The following is a 21389-nucleotide window of genomic DNA, read 5'->3' as shown; positions in this document are numbered from 1 at the left end:
GGATGTTCTGTACTTTCTCTTTAATGAACCAGATAGTAAACACTTTAGACTTTGTGTCCAAATACTATCTCTATAGCTTTTACCTTCCTCCATTCTTCTTGTTTAAAAGTAGAAAAATCAGTCTTAACAAATTGTTGGCTGAACTGTCTTGTTGTTTGATACTGACTTTTTTTTAATAGCAGGCTATAACTGGCCCATATCACCAATTTAAAGATATGTTATTTTGGGGCTCCTGGATGGCTCAGTTGGTTAAGCGTCTGATTCTTGATCTCAGCCCAGATCTTGATCTCAGGGTTGTGAGTTCAAGCCCTGTGTTGGGCTCCATGATAAATGTTAAAGCTCCAGGCTATAATTATGCCTACTTAAAAAAAAAAAGTTATTTTTACACAAGTTTCTGTTAATATTGAAAAAACTTTGAAAAAAAGAAAAAACTTTGGTATTTTATTTCAGATAATGCTGAGTATTATAATTAGATTGATTTAATTGTTTTTTTTTTTTTTTAAGATTTTATTTATTTGAGAGAGAGAATGAGATAGAGAGAGAGCATGAGAGGGGAGAGGGTCAGAGGGAGAAGCAGACTCCCCGCCGAGCAGGGAGCCCGATGCGGAACCCGATCCCGGGACTCCAGGATCATGACCTGAGCCAAAGGCAGTCGCTTAATCAACTGAGCCACCCAGGCGCCCTAGATTGATTTAATTGTTAATGAACTTACAATTTTCTGATTATATAAGGTTTTTGAATTTTTATTTATTTTTTTATTTATATATATTTTTAAAGATTTTATTTGACAAAGCACAAGCAGGGGGAGCAGGAGAGGGAGAAGCAAGCTCCCCGCTGAGCAAGGAGAACAGTGCGGCACTCGATCCCAGGACCGTGGGATCCTGACCTGAGCTGAAGGCAGACGTTTAACCAACTGAGCCACCTGGGTGCCCAGTTTTTGAATTTTTTTAAAAATTTAATCTTATTTTATTATGTTAGTCACCATACATCATTAGTTTTTGATGTAGTGATCCACGATTCATTGTTTTCGTATAACACCCAGTGCTCCATGCAGTACGTGCCCTCCTTAATACCCATTGGTGGGCTAACCCATCCCGCCCCCCCCAAAACCCTGTTTGTTTCTCAGAGTCCATAGTCTCTCATGGTTCATCTCTCCCTCTGATTCCCCCCCTTCATTTTTCCCTTCCTTCTCCTAGTGTCCTCCATGTTATTCCTTATGTTCCACAAATAAGTGAAACCATATGATAAGTGACTTTCTCTGCTTGACTTATTTCACTTACCATAATCTCCTCCAGTCCCATCCATGTTGATGTAAAAATTGGGTATTCATCCTTTCTGATGGCTGAGTAATATTCCATTGTATATATGGACCACATCTTCTTTATCCATTCATCTGTTGAAGGGCATCTCGGCTCTTTCCACAGTTTGGCTATTGTGGACATTGCTGCTATGAACATTGGGGTGCATATGGCCCTTCTTTTCATTACATCTGTGTCTTTGGGGTAAATACCCAGGAGTGCAATTGCTGGGTCATAGGGTAGCTCTATTTTTAATTTTCTGAGGCACCTCCACACTTTTCCAAAGTGGCTGTACCAACTTGCATTCCCACCAACAGTGTAAGAGGGTTCCCCTTTCTCCATAACCTCTCCAACATTTGTTGTTTCTGGCCTTGTCAATTTTTGCCATCTCAATGTGGTTTTGATTTGAATTTCCCTGACGGCCTTACCTTTTTTTTTAAAGAGCATGTGTGTGGGGAGGGGCAAAGGGAGAGGGAGAGAAAGAATGTTAAGCAGGCTCCATGCCCAGCATGGAGCCCTACGCAGGGCTCTGTCTTATAACCTTGGGATCATGACCTGGGCCAAAATCAAGAGTCAGATTGACTGAGCCACCTGTGTGCCCCTATTTTACTTTTTATTTATTTATTTTTTAAAGTAGGCTCCACACCCATCCTGGGGCTCAAACTTACTACTCCAAAATCAAGAATTGCAGGCTCTACGTATGGAGTGAGCCAGCCAGGTGCCCCCTACGAGGTTTTTTAATTTAATTTAATTTAATTTAATTTAATTTTTTTAAAAAATATTTTATTATTTATTTGACATAGAGAGAGAGAGAGACAGAGTGAGCACAAGCAGGGGGAGTGGCAGGCAGAGGCAGAGGGAGAAGCAGGCTCCCCACAGAGAAGGGGGAGCCCGATGCGGGACTCGATCCCAGGACTCCAGGATCATGACCTGAGCCGAAGGCAGTGGCTTAACCAACTGAGCCACCCAGGCGCCCGAGGTTTTTTAATTTTAAAGAGTATATACTGAAGAATTAAGAAAGAACACCAAGAAACTTTATAATAGATGTGCTTAATGCATTTCCTAAATATATTTAATGATGTTTGATTATCAGCATTGGGTCTTATATGAATGATCACATGTGCACATGGTGGCCATGTTTTCAGCTTAAGCCAGTTGTACATTTAATTGTAAAACTGACTTGTGGAAATTGGCTGGATATGTATCAGCATAATTTAAATACATGTTGCTCTATGGTATTGTTTTGTAAATATTAAGCCAGTTTGTTTATAAATGAATTATTTCAGTTACTTTTTATATAATATCCCCAATTTCTCCCAATGTAAAGCACTTTTCTTTTTTTTTTAAAGTTTTTTATTGGGTCTCCTGGGTGGTTCAGTCGTTTAAGCGTCTGCCTTCAGCTCAGGTCATGATCCCGGAATCCTGGGATTGAGCCCTATATTAGGCTCCCTGCTCAGCGGGGAGTCTGCTTCTCTGTCTCCTTTTGCCTGCTTCTCCCGCTGCTTGCTCTCTCTCGCTCTCTCTGTCATATAACAAATAAATAAAATCTTTAAAAACTATGTAAAGTTTTTTATTAAGTAATTTCTACACCCACCTTGGGGTTTAAACTTGTGACCCCAAGATCAAGAGTCACACTCTCTTCCAGCTGAGCCAGCCAGACACCCCTAAAGCAGTATTCTTTATTTTGCCTCTCTTAGCAACAAATCATTCTCTTTCCTTTTCTTCATTGCCAATTTTTTGTAAGAATGGGCAAGAAATTCAGCAGTCTACATCTTCAACTCCCCCATACATATAATAAAATCTTTCTGCTGTTAACCTCTTTTGGTCTGCAATTTTGTAGAAAAGATCAGTGATCTCTTGCTTCAGAATCCTGTTGTTGTTGTTGTTGTTATTATTATTATTATTATTATCCTTATGATTTTAAGTAGGCTCCATGCCCAGCATGGAGCCCAAGGCGGGGCTTGAACTCCCGACCCTGAGATCAAGACCTAAGCTGAGATCAAGAGTCAGATGCTTAACTGACCGAGCCACCCAGGTGCCCCTCTAGTTACTATTTTTTGCCTTCCTTTCAGCAAATGTAATACTTCCTAAGTTCATATTATTGAGGGTACACAAGGCTGAACAGGAGATAGGTTCAAGATGGAAGGAGGAGGGGCGCTTGGGTGGATCAGTCGGTTAAGCATTTGCCTTCAGCTCGATCATGATCCCAGGCCACATCAGGCTCCCAGTTCAGCGAGGAGTCTGCTTCTCCCACTACCTCCGCCCCTCCCCCCTGCTTGTGCACTCGCTGTCTCTCTTTCTCTCTCTCTCAAATAAATAAAATCTTAAAAAAAAAAGATGGAGGAATTAGCCTTAGGAATGGTTATACCTTTCAAACTTGGGACTCTTGATGCTACCTGATAATCTTAATATACTTTCTAGCCTGTTTTTCCTGTTGCCTGGATTATTCAGTCTTTTGGCATTTAGCTCACAAGACTCTGACTCTCATCACTTGATCTGGCCTCCCACTTAGGTTATTAGAGGCATGGGTGCAAATTCTCTTATACTCCCTTCTTCATCTGAAAATGTATCTGTATTTCTTATTCATAATTATTTTCTAAGGGAAAGGAGAGGGGAGTTGATGATTAAAGGTTTGGACCAACCATTCCAGGATATGGGAAAGAGAAGCTAGGGTTGAATAAAAAGAGTGTTAGGTTGGGGTGCCTGGCTGGCTCAGTTGGTAGAGCATGGGACTCTTGATTTTGGGGTTGTGAGTTCAAGCCCCATGTTGGGTTTAGAGCTTACGTTAAAAAAAGTGTGCATGTTAGTAGTTAACTGAGATTCAGGGATAGAATACAATTTTATTTTTTTAAAGATTTATTTATTTTTAGAGAGAGCACATGGGCGCATAAGTGGGGGGTGGGGCAGAGGGAGAGAATCTCAAGCAGACTCCCCGCTGAGTGAGAAGCCTGACACCAGGCTTGATCCCATGAGCCATGAGATCATGATCTGAGCCGAAACCAACAGTCAGATGCTCAACCGACTGAGACACCCAGGCGCCCCTAAGGATAGAATATAATTTTAAAAGTAAATTGGTACAGTGATGACAAGTTAATCATGAGTAGTTAATAGAAAAAATAGTTGACCGCACCCCCCAAAGGAAAAAAAAGAAAAAGTAATTGACTTTTGTTTGATTCTCATTTATTTCAGTTATACTTGTGTATATTTTACTGGCTTTTTAAAAAAAATTATTTGAGAGAGACAGTGATAGCGACAGACATAGCGAGAGAGAGCACAAGCAGGGAGGAGAGGGAGAAGGAGGCTACCTTCCGAGCAGGAGTCGGATGTGGGGCTTGACCCTAGAACCCTGGGATCATGACCTGAGCTGAAGGCAGACGCTTAACTGACTGAGCCACCCAGGCGCCCCGGGCTTTTTTTTTTTTTTTAAGATTTTATTTTTGGGTGCTTGGGTGGTTCAGTCAGAAGAGCATGCGACGCTTCATCTCAGGGTTGTGAGTTCAAGGCCCATGTTGGGCATGGAGCCTAGTTAAGAAAGAAAGGATTTTATGTTTAAGTAATCTCTATGTGCATCATGGGGCTTCAGCTCATAACCCTGAGATCAAGTGTTGCATGCTTTGCTAGCCAGGTGCCCCATACTGGCTTTTCATGTAAATTTCACTTCCTGGGATTTGCATTTGTAAATGTTGTAATCTGTGTCCTGAATCTGTGAACTCCTTTTCTGCTTTACCATAAATATTGGTATATCGAAGGGTACATAGTGTCTTTGATCCTGTTCTCCCTTGCTAATCCTTACTGAGCTTCAGATTTTAACTAGTTATATGCTGATGGTTCTTTCTACACACTCAGCTGCAGAACTATGCTAGTTAAACACAGTCTGTCCAAAACTTACTCATTACATTCTGGCTAATATTACTTTTTCCTCATTTTGAGTTATTGTGTAATTATCCATGTCAGAAACTTGCAAATAATGTAGAATTTCTAATTTTTTCCTTTGCTGTAACTGCTACCTCTCCATCATCATGCAGTTATTCATTAAGCAATTGATTCTGCCTCTAATTTATCCTCTGTATTTCTTTTATGATTGCCTTAGTTTAGTCTCTCATTTTGTTACTAATGGATCAGCCTTTTAATTAGAGAACCTCTTCAGCATAGGTTTTAAGGGCATGGGCTGTCAGTTCAGACATTGTGCTTTCAGATCTTACCCCCCTCACGCATTTACATTGTCCTAAGACCTTGAGAACATTACCTGATTTCTCTGAAGCTCAATTTCCTCACCTTTCAAATGGGGATAGTAATTGAACCTACTTTACAGAGGTGTTATGATCAGTAACTGAGCTAATACATAAAAATTTCACAATAAATACTAACTGGTCTTATAGTAAAACCTTGTATTAGTGCAAATTTAGATAAAATTTGGTTCATGATTGTCTCCTGTCCTCAGCAAAACCTTCATTCTCAAACAGGTTAAAATTCTTACTGGGGTGAATGAAGGCAGAAGTACATGGTGGAGCAAGGTTGGGCTGGGAAGTAAGACAAGGGATATGTAGTGGCAGAGAGTCCCTGTGTCCCCAGTAGTCTTGTCAACCAGTTATTGTGAATCAAATTGAAAAAATGGTGGCAGTCAATAGAGTAGACATTCTTAGAATTCCTTCTGATATTTTAGAACAGTTGTTTTCAAAACTGGTCTTTAGAACACACTTAGGCATGGTACTAAACTGCAGTCTTTGGACACTTGTTATTGGCTAGCTAAGAAAGTTTGCATAGTTATTTCTCTTTCCAACAACTTGACTGTATTTTTTGCAGTTGAATTTTGGTGCCCTCACTTATTTTTGTAAAGGCAAGATTTTACTTTATTTTTTTATTCATTCATTCATTTTATTAAAGTAGGCTCCACACCCAGCGTAAAGCCCAGTGTGAGGCTTGAACTCAGGACCCTGAGATCAAAAACTGGGTGGAGATCAGGAATCAGATTTTTATTTTTTTTAAGATTTTATTTATTTATTTGACAGAGAGATAGCGAGAGCAGGAACACAAGCAGGGGGAGCGGGAGCGGGAGAGGGAGAAGCAGGCTTCCTGCCGAGCAGGGAGCCTGATGCCGGGCCCGATCCCAGGACCCTGGGATCATGACCCGAGCTGAAGGCAGATGCTTAACCGACTGAGCCACTCAGGCGTCCCAGGAATCAGATGTTTGACTGAGCTAGTCAGGCGCCGCTTACCTTATTTTTAATTAACATTTTATCTCTTGATTTTTCCTTCATACTGTATTTAGAATGATTTTTTTTTAAAGCTGTAGTTTAATTGTAAGAGAACATGTTATTGTAGTTTTGAGATTTTAATTTCATGTTTATCTTCCTAAATTAATACTTATCTCTATATATTTACTTTTACATGCATATTTAGATATCAACATGTTCTATTAATGACTTTGCTAATTATTTTATTATTTTTTTGCATCTCAAGAACAATTTTCCATGTTCTTTTTTTTCTTTTTTTTTTTCAAATAAGCTCTGTGGCCAGTATGGGGCTTGAACTCACAACCCTAAGATCAGGAGTTGCGTGCTGTACTGACTGAGCCAGATAGGGACCCCTAAATATTTTTCCATTTTCTTTTCTATTTTATTTTTTTTAAGATTTTATTTATTTATCAGAGAGAGAGAGAGCACAAGCAGGGGAAGCAGCCGGCAGAGGGAGAAGCAGGCTCCCTGCTGAGCAAGGAGCCTGATGTGGAACTAGATCTCAGGACCCTGGGATCACGACCCGAGCTGAAGGCAGATGCTTAACTGACTGAGCCACCAGGCATCCCTTTTCCATTTTCTTATAGTCAGCAGTAGGTTAACCTGTATAAAATTACCAATTTGTAAGTCATAAGTAGTCTAAAACTGGCAGTTTTATATGGTTAAATTGAGTGCTTTATTCTTGTAGTAATGAGCAGTATTGTTATGTCTGAAAATTTAATTTGCTTTTGCTTTTGAATAGTGGTATTATCGGGATATAGATTGCTAAGTGGACTTTTTTTCTCCAAAAGCTTTTAAGATTTTTTTTTAAAAAGATTTTATTTATTTATTTGACAGAGACAAAGCTAGAGAAGGAACACAAGCAGGGGAAGTGGGAGAGGGAGAAGCAGGCTTCCCACTGAGCAGGGAGCCCGATGCGGGGCTTGATCCCAGGACCCTGGGATCATGACCCGAGCCAAAGGCAGACGCTTAAGGACTGAGCCACCCACGTGCCCCAATCTTTTAAGATATTATCCATTATCTTTTTGCATTGTTTTTTACTAATGAGGTCTGCTGTCAGTCTGATTGTGTTATAATAACTAGCAGTTATTAAGAGTTTTTCCTCCATCTTTACTATGTTTAGTTGTGGGTTTATTTTTATTTATCCTGCTCAGGATTTGAATTGCAGTCTGAGAGCTCATTTCTTCAGTTCTGAAACTCTTAGCCATTATCTTCTTTAAATAGCATCTGTACCTCATTTCCTTCATGAACTTCTAGAACTTCTATTGGATGCATACCAGAGTTTCTCATTCAGTTCTTTAGCTTTCTTTTCTTTTGTAGTTCCTTCTCTCTTTATCTCTGTGATGAATATCTCTCTTCTACTTCATTAATTTCCTTTTCAGTTATCTCTTGCTTACTGTTTAACTTGTGTTGTGAATTTATTCAGTACTATATTTTATTTCTCTTTGATTCTTTTTTAGCTATTTTCATAGATTCTGTTTGTCCCTTTAACCCCCTCAACATTTTACACATAAATTTTTGAAGTCTTTTAGCAGATTGTTTTATTTTCTGTGGGTTAGGTTTTTATTTCTTGCCTTACTGTGTTTGTTGACTTACTCTAATAGTATTGGGTACTGTAAGTTTATTTTATGAGCCTATCTTAAGTTGGTGTACTACTTGTGCCCTGGGTTGGGAGGTGTTCTAATGAGATAATTTTGTGTTGGTAACGTTCCAGAGAAGCTTCTCTTTTTGTTGTTGTTGAATGAATATGTGAATTCACCTAAATAGGAATCCCAGGGGCGCCTGGGTGGCTCAGTCGTTAGGCATCTGCCTTCAGCTCAGGTCATGATCCCAGCGTCCTGGGATCGAGCCCCGCATCTGGCTCCCTGCTCCGCGGGAAGCCTGCTTCTCCCTCTCCCACTCCCCCTCCTTGTGTTCCTGCTCTTGCTGTGTCTCTCTGTGTCAAATAAATAAAATCTTAAAAAAAATAAATAGGAATCCCAGGAAGAGAAGTAGAGATGAGGCAAAGATATAACTTTTGTTTTATGGACATTTTGTTTGGAGTTCTGGGTTGATTAAAGAAATGGTTTTACTTTTTAATATAAAAAAGATTTTATTTATTTGTCAGAGAGAGAATGCACAAGCAGGGAGAGTGGCAGGTAGAGGGAGAAGCAGGGACTTGATCCTAGGACCCCAGGATCATGACCTGAGCCGAAGGCACTTAACCAACTGAGCCACCCAGGTGTCCCAAAGAAGGGGTTTTAAGTAAGAACTTGAACTAAGTTGTGGGGACACCTGGGTGGCTCAGTTGGTTAAGCATCTGACTCTTGACTTCGGCTCAGGTCATGATTTCAGGGTGGTGAGATCACCCCATTTTGGGCTCCATGCTCAGCGGGGAGACCTCTGAGGGTGGCTGGAGTCTCAGTAGGTGGTGTGAGTTCTTTCCCTCTTCATCTGCCCCTCCCCCCATGCTCTCTCTTGCTCTAAAATAATAAATCTTAAAAAAAAAAAAAAGAATTTAGGGTAGAGAGAGCAGAAGAGAAATGTTGACTTTAGCCCTGAGGAGGATGACCAGAGTATGTTGGACTGGATTCCTTTGATTACTTCTTATTCATGGTAGATTTATTCCCAATTTTCCATTCAGTTTCTGAAGTCTCAGGAAAACTGGGGCCCAGGGCATGAGGGTGCAGGGCTGGAGGTTGCATCACGAACTTCCCCATAGTCATCCAGCACTAGATAGATTTCCAGTTTATTATAAAATGTTATAACATGGAAATAGCTAGAAGGAAGAGATGCATAGGGCAGTGTATGTGGGAAGGAGTGCAGAGCTTCCATGCTCTCAAGGGTGCCTCTCCCTTAATCTCCATGAGTTCACCAACCTGGAAGCTTCTTACTAGTTTCTCGGCTTGGCCTTTCTGTGTACCATGCAGATAGCACAAACTTTGCTTATATCTATGCATAAAGCTTGTTTGGTGCTCTGACTTCTTGTGGGTGACTCTAGGGTTGGTAAAAATTTTAGATTGTGGGGGACTTAAAGCCTGCCCCATAGCTTTATTGAAGGAGTTCAGGCTCACCTTTTAACCTTTGTCTTACTTCCTATTCCTGGTAGTGGTACTTAAAACCCCTGTGATCCATTTGCATCAGCTGATACCAGGCAACTTGAGCTTTGAGTTCCCTTTTGTTTCTGCTACTTCGGTTTTGTCTTTAGGTTGGGGACTCAGTTATATATTTTTCAAAGTACATTTTAATTTTTTATATTTTAGTTATTTCTGTGTTTAGTCATTTCAGGTGGTCTTTCCATATCTGCTTAGTCATCATGAATGGAAGTTCACACCAGTCAACTTACTGAAACTAAATTTCACTTAACACTGTGGAGATAAGCTACTTTTATAGACTTCTGGCTTTATAAAAGGGTCCTCCCCTATGTCCCGCATAATTTTACATTTTAGTAAATTGGCATTTAAAAATAATCTTATAGGCCTGGAAGGGTCTCCCAGAACTTGAACTTTGAAGTAATGAAATCTTTTCTAGGGTATTATGCATGAAGTTGGTCAGCAGTTTTGGCTTTGGAGTTTGGGTTTTAGTTTTGAATAATGATCCAGACTTAGCATGACAACCAGCACTCAGTGATTGAGTCAGGAGCACACTCACCTGATCTAATACCCTAATTATAAGGGTATACTTACTCATAAATTCAAATGGAAAATGGCTCTTATTTTCAAAGTAAACATTTAGTAATTTTTAAATTTATTGAATAAATACAGAAGCAGATAGCAAAAAGATCCCTGAAGAAGCTTCAACTCTTTTTGTTTTAGTGGTAAGATACCTTGGCTGCTGGGTAATCTGTCAGGTGTAAGTAGTCAGTTTAGGAATGGGGTTTCCTGATATCTGTAGACCTGAACTTATTCCCTCTCATTGGAACTTCTTTCATGCCTTAAATTTCTGAATTCCAAGCTTCAAGAGTGCCTCTCCATTGACACAGGAAAATATTTATGGAAAATAAGAGTCTTTCTGAGGTGTATGTTTCCATTCCTTGTGTACTCTGGGTTGGGTTTCTTTTGCATTGTTCGTATTATTTTGCTTCTACATTTCTTAAAATTGCATGTATACTGATTTGTGTGCTTTGCTCCTTCCTTTGCCTTAAGATTTTTGGATATTGTTTTTATCTTCCAAATTCCTTAATATTATTTTAATGGGATAATATTATTTTAATGGGATAATAGGTGAATTTTTGTTGTCATAACTGGGATGTCTGCTTGCCAGATTGAAGTAATTTTAAGAATCTGAGAATCAGTTTATTGGGTTCAAAAAAAACAAAGACTTGCATCAAATTATCATTTACACAGATATAATGAACACTTTTATAATAATGTTTCTTGCTCAGAACAGAATATCTCTCCGTATCCTTCAACAAAAATATTCCTTCATTTAGATGCTGCAAATTTCTTAACTTTCTCAGTATTTTACATATGTATATGTGGACATTTTTCCATTTTTTTATAGCCTTTTTTTTTTTCATGTGTGAACTTTGCACTTGCTGTTCTTGGTTTGTATACTGTTCCTTTCCTAGTTGAGTTTGGAGTCACCCTCAGGCTCAGTGATTGACTGTTAGGATTGATACAGAAAAACGTTTACTCTCATGGTTGCATTTTATTAGAGGGAGAGAAGAAATAGATTAAAATTAGCAAAGGTGCTTGGTGTGAAGTCCAGGAGAAAATAGGCACACGCTTCCAGATGTCTCCTTTCAGTGGAGTTGCGCAGGGGAATGCTTAGTTTTAGAGTAACTATGTCTGACAATATGCAGGAGTATTGCCAACCAGGAAAGCTTACCTGAGCCTCCATGTCTAGGTTTTTATTGGGGAATGGTCATAAAGGGGTGCATTCTCCGTAGAACTCACACCACCTACTGAGACTCCAGCCACCCTCAGAGGTCAGACTGAATACAGCATGGCCCAAGGCCTCAGGCATACAAAAACAGTTTTATCAGGTAGAATATTCCAAGAGTTAGAGGTCATGTCACGGGAGCCATTTGAGGACTAGTACTGGAGATAGGCCTTCCTTAGGAACGTACAGGATTTGAAGAACCAAGTCAGCAAAGTAAACTTTCCTGCACACTAGTAGATGAATGTTAATTTTTCAAGACCATGTTTAAGTGTGATCTCTTCAGTGAAAGCTTAATTTATTGTAAGAAGTTAGTTGCTCCCATAATTTTGCTCCTACAATTACTTACCTCCTTTGTAGTTTTATTATACTCTGTGTTTCTTGAAAGGTTTGTAACTCAGTGCCATCTCAAATATGGAAATATTTGTATACCTTTTCCTCTTTTCTCTTTCCCATAGTGTTTCTTCCTTTGATTTGAAAAATTATTTTTATGTATTTCCTTTGAGCAGCATCTTTGTACTTTGTATTATAAAAACTATGTTTTGTTTTCAGACATACAACTTTGAGTTTAACAGTGTATATGTCTACTGGGAGACTGATATTCCTACTTAAATTAATTAACTTATTTAGAGTGTGTGTGCACATGAGTGGGGGTGGGGTAAGGGAGTGGGGCAGAGGGAGAGGAGGAGAGAATCTCAAGCAGACTCCGTTCTCAGCACGGAGCCAATGCAGGTCTGACCTCATGACCTGAGTGGAAATCAAGAGTTGGAATGCCCAGTGGACTGAACCACCCAGATGCCCCCTGATATTCCTACTTTTAGAATGACACTGTATTTAAGTTTCTATTTTCCATTGGAACTACTATATAAGGTTCTATAATTTGTATACTTAAAACTCTTGGGGATTCTGTTTATATCCTAGTCTATGTACGGTGCTTCCTATAGTTGTACATGGTATAAACTTTAAAAAATTACATACTAGTCTTGAACCCTTTCTTGAAAGTAAGGATTGTATCGTTTATGCTATATTCTCAGTTTTATGGCTGACACATAGTAGTTCGTTTGCTGTGTTCACTGTGTTGCTGTTTTTTTAGTTTTTAACTTCCATAGCTTTATTTCTTCTGACATCTGCTAGATCACTAGGAGGTTCAAGCACATGTGATCTTTCTTCCCAGATGAAAGTGAATTCACGTAGTTCTGAACCAAATCAGAATTTATTAGATGATAGATTGTGCATTTCCATTGCTGCTGTAACAAAATTGCCATTAATTTGGTGGCTTAAAATAACGCACATTTTAATCTTTTACTGTTGTCAGTTTTACTGCGCTACAGTCAGGATGTCGGCTAGAGTCAAAGTGTAGTCAGGTCTGGTTCCTTCTAGAGGCTCTGAGGAGAAAATCCATTTCCTTGTCTTTTTCAGCTTATAGTGGCCACTTGTATTTCTTAGTTTATTGCTTCATCCTCGAAGTACATGACTCCCATCTCTGCTTCCATTGTTCGCCACCTTCTCCTTTTTTGTAACCTAACCTTCCTCTGTCTCCCTCTTACAAGATGACATTTAGGGCCCATCAAGTAATCCAGGACAGCATCTCAAGAGCCTTAATTTCATCATATCTGCAAAGTCACCTTCGCTCTATAAAGTGACACTGACAGGTTCCAAGGATTAAGATCTGAATATCTTTGGGAGCCATTATTTGACTAATACGTTGTAATAAACACTTTTAGAGGTTTTTTTTGTATAAATGCTTGTTTTCTCTTCCTAAATAGGGTATCATTTTCCCCCAATGGAATAACTCAGTGGATTATTTTACTGAGCTCTTAATGTTCTTCATTTTTTTTTTATCTTGTCTGTGACATATGAATGAATGCTTTCCATATGGGCATCATGCACAATTTCCTTATTTTTTTCCCAAGGAATAATTTTTAATGTTGTTGTTTTGTGTTGTAGTTGGTGTAATACGGTGCCCAGTATGCCGCCAAGAATGCAGACAGATAGACCTTGTGGATAATTATTTTGTGAAAGATACATCTGAAGCTCCTAGCAGTTCTGATGAGAAATCAGAACAGGTATGCTTTCTTTATATTCTTATCTTGATATTGAAATGTAAGTAATAAGAAAAATATGTTTGGATAGTTACATAATTTAGGGTAGTTCAGGTATAGTTCTATTTTTCCAATTGAAAATAAAGGCTCTTTATTCTATATCCTCATATCTAATTAAATGAGATGAAAAGTCATTCTTAAAAATTCAAATCTTGTATATAGTTTTCGTGTTCTCAGACTTAGATTTTTACTCACTTGAATGTTTGATTTGGAAGGAACAGGATTTTATTGAAGATAAATGGATTACAAAATAATTTTATTCTAGTCATTTAGTATATTTGAGAGCAAGTCAGAAAGTTTTTATTTTGTGGATTTATATTTTGTAAACTTGATGTAGATTATTTATTTCCTCTTTTAGGTATGTACTAGTTGTGAAGACAATGCAAGTGCAGTTGGCTTTTGTGTAGAATGTGGAGAGTGGCTATGTAAGACATGTATTGAAGCACATCAAAGAGTAAAATTCACTAAAGATCACTTGATCAGGAAGAAAGAAGATGTCTCAGGTAAGATAAACGGTTTTAATGATTAATATACTATTAATCTCTTTTACCTCATAACATTTTTATTTATTCTTCATATGTTTTGGACATCAATATTAATGGGAATTTAGAAAGTTAAATAACAATTTTTAGTTTAAAAAATGTTTTATTTTACTGCAGAATCTGTTGGAGCATCTGGTCAGCGCCCTGTTTTCTGCCCTGTACACAAACAAGAACAATTGAAGCTTTTCTGTGAAACATGTGATAGATTGACATGTAGAGACTGTCAGCTATTGGAACACAAAGAACATAGGTACAGAAGTCATAATTGCATAACAAGAAATCTTCAATATGTTTTGTAAAATTATTCTTATTTAATCCATAATTTTGTTAGCATTTTCTCAGTTTCATATATTTTATTTCTTAAAGCAAGATATGTTTTTGATGAATTATTTAATGGTTTCCACATTCATATCTAATTATCTTATGAATACTTTTTAAAAATGTATCATTACATTTGGGTTTGCAAGAAAGGAGTTACATTATTTATTTGCTGTGCTTCTGGTTCAGATAAGCTTTTTTCAAGTATACTGTGGTTATTTAGGCTCTAAGCTGTAATCTAAAAAAGTAATATTCCTGCAGGCATGGCTGATACACATTTTAACATCAAAGCATAACTGTACTTATTTCATGTTCAGTATAAATCCCTTGATTTTCTACAAACTATGTAAGTTACCTAAGCAAGCATAGTTACTAATTTTTTAATACATAGCTTTCTATTTCAACCCCACTGTACCCTCAGAATTCAATAGTATTTGCTTGTAACCAGTCTATTACATTTGAACTCTTCTGGAAATGTACTAAAATTTCTAGTCAGGAGTATAACAGTCCTCCAGCAAATTTCCAAGTTTCTATTAAATTGTATTATAGTTTAAAAGATGGTCTTGCTTACCCATAGTCCAGCCTTTTCTAAAGTGTTCTTAAAATACTTCTGCTGATTTGATGGAAATAGGTTTTATGAATCTCCTGCCAAAGAAGAGTAGGTTAAGTTGGATTAACTACATTTAAATGTGTTTCTTAACAGTAGGATGTCTTAGTGCTTTTAATTCCTTAAGTTCATTGAAATTTGTTAGAATCCTCTTAAAGAGGGAATACATTAATCCTAATAGCTAACAATTACTGCATTCGTAGTTTGTGTGAGGCACTTTTCTGAATGCAGCATGTTTGTTTAATTCACACCAGCTATCCATGAAGTGTTAGTACTGGTATCATGACTGTTTTAAAGGTGAGGGAGCCTACTTACAGAAAGCTATAGTAATCTGTACAGGGTCTCACCATAAGTAGTAGAGCCTGGGTTTGAATATAGGCAGTTGGATCTATTTTAAGCCTGTATGCTCATTTTCTTCCGTATAGTATATAGATACAGACAGAGTATATGGACCCTCTCAAACTTGACCACATAAAAGTAATGATCTTTGTTCTTTTTTACTGTTCTATAGAACATTTGTTTAGAATTGCTACTGTAAACTTTTGTAACCTTAATTTGTTCCCAAATGTTTCATCCTACCTGTAAAGTTGGCTAATGTTTCACTTGAAGTGACTAATCTTGCAGATGCCTTTACCTTAGGGCCAAATTTTACCATTGATTATTTTGTAATAATCTCAGTAAGACATTAGATCATCATTCTCACAGCTGCAGTCAGTCAGATCTTTGAGCATTTGGGTTACTTACGCTTTTTAAATTGTTGGTGAGGAGCAAAAAGAGAAGGAAGATGGCATCCTTTTTACCATGAAAGAATAGCTTCAACTGTCCTTCCCTCAAAGCTTAACCCTGCCTGATCCTTCTTTTTCCCTTACCATTTTCCTTTGCCACTTAGTTTCAAGTCCTAATCATCTCTTGAATGTTTTCTGTCTTTTCTTTAGCCCACACTGTATTTTTTCCAGGATAGACTCTTACAGAACTGATGTCATTGCACTGTTTGTTTGTTTGTTTCATCTATCTGTTTCTGAATGAATGAATGGGAGGGAGAGGGGGAGAAAGAATCTCAAGCAGGCTCCATGCCCAGCCAGTACAGAGCCTGACATGGGACTTGATCTCATGACCCTGAACTCATGACCTGAGCTGAAATCAAGAGTTGGACGCTTAACTGACTGAGCCACGCAGGAGCCCCTGTCACTGCACTTTAAAACCCTTGGTTCCTATTACTACAACACACTTAGAGTTGATCTCCCTGCTCTGAGTTTTACCTTGTCAAATTCATTCTGTCCACATTGCTACCAGGATTATTTTGCTAAAATAGAGTCCCTCCTCACCCCTCACTCCCCTTTTAGAACACCTTTCAGTGGTTGCCCCATAGCTAAAGTTTCAAGTGTTCAATATAGCATACATTATTGAGTCATACTAGTCTTTCTCTTCATCATCTGTATAAAGTTAGGAGACAGCCCACAAGACTACCTTCATTTCTGACATGAACTGCAGAGAGTTCAGTGAAAACCCTGATGGGAAAATAGCGTGCAGTTCAGCTCATCGATATGATTTGTTATTACCATCTCCAATTTAGAGCCTTCTAAACAGGATGCTGTCTGTTCACCTTGGAACTGTTATCCATGAACCAAATAGTTTGCATCCCTTCTCTCTCTCTTAAATTTAAATTTATTAGTTCATTCAGTTTTGAAGTGTAGTTGACAACCAAGCAGTTGTTTTTTGGTTCTCAGAGAGCTAGCTGTTCATAGGGCACTGCCCATATGATTCTAGGATTCAGCAGCTCCTTGAGGGGTTTTAAAGTCATCATTAGGGGGAAAAAGGGGGTATTTGCTCATAAATACAATAAATAACTCTTAGCATCCTGCTGGTCATATGTTCCTGAACAAACCATTTCTATTTTATACAGAATTCTTCTAGGCACTGCCTTCCTTTTATTTATTTGAGAGAGAAAGGGAGACCACAAGCAGGGTAAGCGGCAGAGGGAGAGGGAGAAGCAGACTCACTACCAAGCAGGGAGCCAGATGTGAGGCTCGATCCCAGGACCCTGGGATCATGACCTGAGCTGAAGGCAGACACTTAGCCGACTGAGCTGTCCAGGCTCCATGGGCACTGCCTTCCTTACTAGAACGTTCTCTGTTGCCCAAGACATTGTGTGTGTTTCATGTTGCAGAGTTATATTATGTCCTTCAGTCATAGAGTCAGTCTCACTTAATACCCAACAGCAAGTTAGTAATTTTCTCTCAAGTGGCATATATTTTAGCATGGTATCCAGAATTTTCTGGTCCAAAATCCCAATGGTTGTTGCTTAGTGGCACTCATTGGCTTTTGCCATAAGCTCTAGTCCACATAAATATGTGTTGCTGACAGTCCCCAAATCATGTCCAACTGTGTATCATAGGGGCCCGAGAGCATCCGGAGACAGGCTACTTTTTGCAATTGAGACATGGCCTACCTTTGTTCAGGATGCCATTCAAATACAGCCTTCTTTTGGATAGTTGTATTGATTGGTGCTACTAATATTCCCAGATGTGGAACATGTGTCCTTCAGAATTCAAATACACCACCAAACGTTGGGCTTCTTGTTTAGTTTTAGGGATAGGTGGCAGAAACAATTTATTTTTCTTTACCTGTGAAATGTCAAGGTTTGTACCTGACTAGGTTATTGCTAAGAATTTTACCAGTTTGGGCAGGTCCTTGGACCTGGTGGATTTATTAACAGCTTCTTTTGATCATATATGTCCTTCTTGCATTTAAGTCAGTTGTACCTTTATCTTTAGTTTGTGATCTTATGGTATCATCAAGATAGTATGTCCCTTCTAACTGCCTTATACCACTAAGCTGGTGAATTTAAGTAATCCTTTGGCAATATAGTAAATATAAATTGGGATCCTTCCATGTGAAGGAAAATTGTTGGCTTTTTTGGGGGGATCAAGGCAGAAAAATAAAAGTTGCAGGGTCAGGTACTATCATTCTTTTAGCCTGCTATGTATTTTTTTCAACTATTGAAATCATATCAGGGACTGCTGATGTGGGGGCACTACTTTATTCAAGCTTTGTAGTCTACTTTTAGGGCTTGATGAGCCATCCACTTTTTTCACAGGCTACAATAAACATTTTTTCACAGACTGCATATACATTATTCTTCAGAGAATTCTGTCTCAAATTAATGGGCTCAGACAGTCATTTTAGCATGTCTAATCAAGACTGGCCTTAAGGTGAATTTATTTATATGCCTTCTGTTTTATAGTACCAGTCAGACATAATATCCATCCCAATAATACAGTCACGTAAAGGAGATGTTACCACTTCACAGAAAGCCTGTTCTGACATTCCAACTTTAATCCAAATTTTTACCTTAATCCTGTTAACTATTGCTTCTCCTCCCAGTCTAACTGTAGCTCCCCATTAGGACTTCCAACAGGGGCGCCTGGGTGGCTCAGTTGGTTGGGCGACTGCTTTCGGCTCAGGTCATGATCCTGGAGTCCCGGGATCGAGTCCCACATCGGGCTCCCTGCTCGGCAGGGAGTCTGCTTCTCCCTCTGACCCTCTTCCCTCTCGTGCTCTCTATCTCTCATTCTCTCTCTCTCTCAAATAAATAAATAAAATCTTTAAAAAAAAAAAAAAAAGGACTTCCAACAGATTTTAGAATTATAGTGCACTGGGCTGTCATGTTAAGGAGTCCCAGAAATGTCTCTTATCCACTCCCTGGCTATTTTACCCACACAAGTGCATATTACCTTGGTTTTCCAGTTGGGGGTTGAGCCAGAGACCCTTGCCTCTCCTTCAGTCTTCAATTTGATTAATTTATAGGACAGTCACCCCTGGTAATTCCAGGTAAGGTTTTTGACTGTCGTCTTTGTCCTCTGGCTTTTAAAATTTCTCTAAACTGGGGTAAATACAGCAGAGTTGTTCAGGGCCCTTTAATGTTGGGAAGCAGCAGTAACTCTCATGTCTACCCAACCTCTAGTCATGCTACATTAAGATTTTTGTTTCAACCCCATCAATATCTGTTTTTATTCATCCCCCCCCCCCTTTTAAAGATTTTATTTATTTGACAGAGACAGCGAGAGAGGGAACACAAGCAGGGGGAGTAGGAGAGGGAGAGGCAGGCTCTCTGCTGAGCAGGGAGCCCGATGCAGTGCTTGATCCCAGGACCCTGGGATCATGACCTGAGCTGAAGGCAGATGCCTAACGACTGAGCCACCCAGGTGCCCCTCATCCCATTTTTTAGTAGCCATCTGAAGATTTCCATCCTGCTGTGTTAAATCCCTTCACTCTTCCCTTAGTTTCTCCCTGTTTTCTCAAGACTCTCTCTAATTTTCTTAGCATCTGTAAGGCGCATATTGGGAACCTGAGAAAATAGATCTGATAAGGCTTTTCAGGTTGTTGCTAAATATTGCAGTGGTAAGGTTACATGGGGAGCCCATGTAAAAGAGTCCCCCTTAATCACAGTATTTACTATAACCTCAGTAAGAGGCCTACTCAGTAGGTGAATATCCTGCTTTTCATAGTGCCAATCCAGCATGGCTTGCATAAGAAATGTGTGGGGAATCTCCACATTTATAGGAGGACAATCCTCTTCCTTTGTTTCAGGGTCAACAAATTTTATGGGATCATTTATCTAGTCTACTGGGTTAGCTGTCCCCTTGGGAATGACCTCCTGTGTGTCTGAATTAGGTATAGCCATCTTTGGTTGTTCACTAGTGAGTTGTGGGTCCTGCGTCAGCTCAGACGTTGCTCTTCTATTTTGCACCATTCAGAACCAGTGATACTGCTTCTAGATAATCACTCTCAACAATATTTTAGTATAGGTTTTTCTTCCAGAAGCATTGATCTACAAAATGAGACATTCCTTTTCACTATACTCTGTGATTTCATTAGTTTCTTTTCCTCAACCTGGACTACATTCTGTGACCAGAGGTCATTGAGGTACTCTCTGTTTTCCCAGAGTACTTTTTCCTTTTGGAGTGACCTGGAGACTAGCAGTGGCCATAGTTCAGACTAGCTGAAACCTAAGCTTTGCCCAGTGTCAGTATCTGTCCCAACACACTGTTCATTTTAGCTGTTGCAGAATCAGTAACCAAAGGATTGTGTAATTAACTTGTTTCTTACTGGTTTGCATTTTCTTATTTATCCAGGGAGTCACCTTCTAGGAAGTTGGGTCTACCTTACTCAGTTCCATTGAAAACTTACCTCTAGTAAATTCAGCTGCAGTTTCATACCATGAGTGACTCGGTAGTCATCCAGGAATTAAAGGTTCATAAACCCGTTTTCTCATCCTTCCTCTTCCCAAACCACATGTTTCAGTGAGTCAGGGTCATTCTAGTGACTCCCATTTCTGATACCAACTATGAACTTAGAGAACAATGCACAAATGCCCCCTCACCATTGACACCAAGTGCAGAATTTTAGGAGCACCCAAACCACCCTTTTTTTTGAGAGAGCGAGTGAGTGCACACGCACAGAGGGAGGGACAGAGGAGAGGGAGAGAGACAATCCCAACGCAGCAGGGCTCTGTTTTACAACCCTGAGATCATGATCTTAGCTGAAATCGAGTCGGACATTTGACCAGCTGAGCCACCCAGGTGCCCCCCAGACCACCCTTCTGATACCCATTGTAAGTTGAGGATTTCCTGAGGCTACTGTCAGATTCAGTAATTTGCTGAAATTGTTAGGTAATTTGCTAGAACTCACTGAAAGCTGTTATACTGAAAGGATAGTGAAAGGATACAGATTAAAATCATTCAAATATGGTACAAAGTCTAGGAGTGTTCCAAATGTGGAGGTTCCAGTTGTCTTCTCTCAGTGGAATCTTGGACATAATTAACTCCTCCCAGCAATGATGTGTGACAGTATGCATGGACTATTTGCAGCCCAGGGGGCTCATCTGACCCTGCGTATCTAGAATTATAAAAATTATAAAATTTATGATGTAAATTTATAAAATTTATAAAAAAATCTTTAAAGATAATTGCTTCATATTATAGTGATAAAGATGATGAACTCTGATGTGCGTGTGCCTGTGTATCCTTTTTTTTTTTTAAAGATTTATTTGTTTTAGAGAGCGAGAACATGCACGTGAGTGAGGGGATGGGCAGAGGGAGAGAATCCCAAGCAGACTCCGTACTGAACATGGAGTTTCATGTGGGGCTCAGTCTCATAACCCTGAGATCATGACCTGAGCTGAAACGAGTGGGACGCCTAACCGATGAGCCATCCAGGCACCCCATACACACACACACACACACACACACACACACACACACACACACATTTTTTTTTGAGGGGGGGGGGAGAGCGTGCACGTAGGTAGAGGGGAGGAGCAGAAGAGAGGGAGAATCTTAAGCAGGCTCCCGTGGAGCCCAATGTGGAGCTTGATCTCATGACCCTGAGATCATGACCCGGGCCAAAATCAAGAGTTGGACGCTTAA

General features: G+C 39.3%; 1 protein-coding gene across 2 annotated transcripts in view; it reads left to right on the top strand.

Moving 5' to 3' along the window:
- Positions 1–21389, top strand: part of TRIM33 (tripartite motif containing 33) — a 115766-nt gene that overhangs the window by 38803 nt on the left and 55574 nt on the right. For both annotated transcript variants that reach the window (XM_027603931.2, XM_027603924.2), the window contains exons 2-4: positions 13340–13458; positions 13853–13997; positions 14154–14286. In XM_027603931.2, the coding sequence (XP_027459732.1) occupies positions 13340–13458; positions 13853–13997; positions 14154–14286 (397 nt within the window). The remainder of the gene's footprint in view (positions 1–13339; positions 13459–13852; positions 13998–14153; positions 14287–21389) is intronic.

This window comes from Zalophus californianus, chromosome 4 (genome assembly GCF_009762305.2).
Source record: "Zalophus californianus isolate mZalCal1 chromosome 4, mZalCal1.pri.v2, whole genome shotgun sequence".
Classification (NCBI taxonomy): Eukaryota; Metazoa; Chordata; class Mammalia; order Carnivora; family Otariidae; genus Zalophus; species Zalophus californianus.
This window is presented reverse-complemented; position numbering and strand designations above follow the sequence as displayed.